The sequence below is a fragment of the Penaeus monodon genome, chromosome 32, assembly GCF_015228065.2.
Source record: "Penaeus monodon isolate SGIC_2016 chromosome 32, NSTDA_Pmon_1, whole genome shotgun sequence".
In the NCBI taxonomy this organism is placed as follows: domain Eukaryota; kingdom Metazoa; phylum Arthropoda; class Malacostraca; order Decapoda; family Penaeidae; genus Penaeus; species Penaeus monodon.
In genome coordinates this window covers 4,707,398-4,708,890 of record NC_051417.1, presented here as the reverse complement: position 1 = coordinate 4,708,890, position 1,493 = coordinate 4,707,398, and the positions used below count along the sequence as shown (strand labels likewise).

Below are 1,493 nucleotides of genomic sequence, written 5' to 3'. Positions count from 1 at the left end.
AGATTAAGCAGTTAAAAACACTAGGATTCAGTAGAGATGTATAAATTGCCTGATATATTCTGAATTCACTTCTTGTGATGTTGATATCCACATGCTTTTATTTATGATGTACTTCCAGATTTGGGTTCGGCCTTCCCACTTCTAGAGCCTATGCAGAGTACATGGGAGGCAGTTTGGAAATCCAAGCCATGCAAGGTATTGGAACGGATGTGTATTTGCGGATGCAGCATATAAACAGTCAAGCTGGTTCCTTCCGGATTTAAGTAGAAATTAATAATGCATTACTTAGAAATATGGAATACTGAATTTCAAACACATGTTGTGGTAGGGAGAGTAGAGTAATATTTCTAATGCTAGCATGATTAAAGATTAGAAGATTAAAATGTCAATGGAATGCAACAAAAACAGATAAGAAACTTAATTTCAAATCAAATAGCTAGACAAAAAGAAGTAGAGGGGTTTCAGTTTTTGGTAAAATTAAACTAAATAAGTTAACAGTTTTATCATTGGGGCCCTTTAGGTAGAACTGAAGCCTTGGTGAACATATTTTAATTGAATCTAAACTTTTGATTTAGATTTGTTTAAATACATGCTTTAAGATGCTAATAGTACCTCAATTATATCAGTATTTGAATAACAATGGCAAATCTCATACATAAGTATTTATTTATTGCATATGACCACCTACTTACCAGTATTTATAGTGTGAATGCATCTTTTTAAAACAAAGCTAATGAATATGTTTTGAATGGAGAAATTACTTCTGCATTGTTTTCTAGCAGATGGCGTGTTTTTGGATAAATGGATGTTTGTCCATATTAGTGTATTGACTTGTTGATGGAATTTGAGCTAATGATATCATGGTCTCTGAAACATATATAATAGTATTGGTTAAATAAGTTTTATATGTTTATAGCCTGCATGTAGCAAGTACTGAGAGCATTTTTATGAGTCTTCCAGATAAGATACCTGATAGATTACCAACATTTGAAAAATAAAGTATAAAGCAGTTATATAACAGATCATGCTTGTTGATAGATTTATATCATTATTGTGATAGAACTTAAAAGGAAGTATTGAAAAAAATCTTTGTTTAGTGGTGAAAGTAAGACATCATGGAAAGTTTTCCTTCATTATAAAGACCTCAGAAATGAGAATTTACTGTTGTGTATTATTAGATAGAAGGATAGCAATATTTAGTAGAAGACAAAGATGTCAGCATCACATAATAATGGATGAATAGCATTATTGAATAGTGCTTGAATAAGTTTATAGCTGGGACTTGGGTTAAACAGTCCTTTTCTGTATCCTGGTTGACTGTGTAATGTGCAACTCACTGCTATAGCCAAAGCTTTCTAAGTGAAGAAGGAAGTCCAACTTTTAATGTGTTAATCCAAGGATTAGACTTCATATTAGGTTGAACAAATCACAAATTCATGCTTCTTCATTGTAATTCCAAATAGAGTGTAATCCGATAAAGTTAATGAAGAGAC

The 1,493-nt window shown here is 31.7% G+C and overlaps 1 protein-coding gene across 1 annotated transcript in view; it reads left to right on the top strand.

Annotated features, from left to right (window-relative positions):
• The window catches only part of LOC119593371 (3-methyl-2-oxobutanoate dehydrogenase [lipoamide] kinase, mitochondrial-like), a gene marked incomplete at its 5' end in the record, with an annotated part of 1,797 nt that extends 304 nt beyond the window's left edge, over positions 1–1,493 (top strand). Inside the window, 1 exon segment of the mRNA XM_037942301.1 lies at positions 119–1,493. Coding sequence (XP_037798229.1) covers positions 119–263 — 145 coding nt within the window.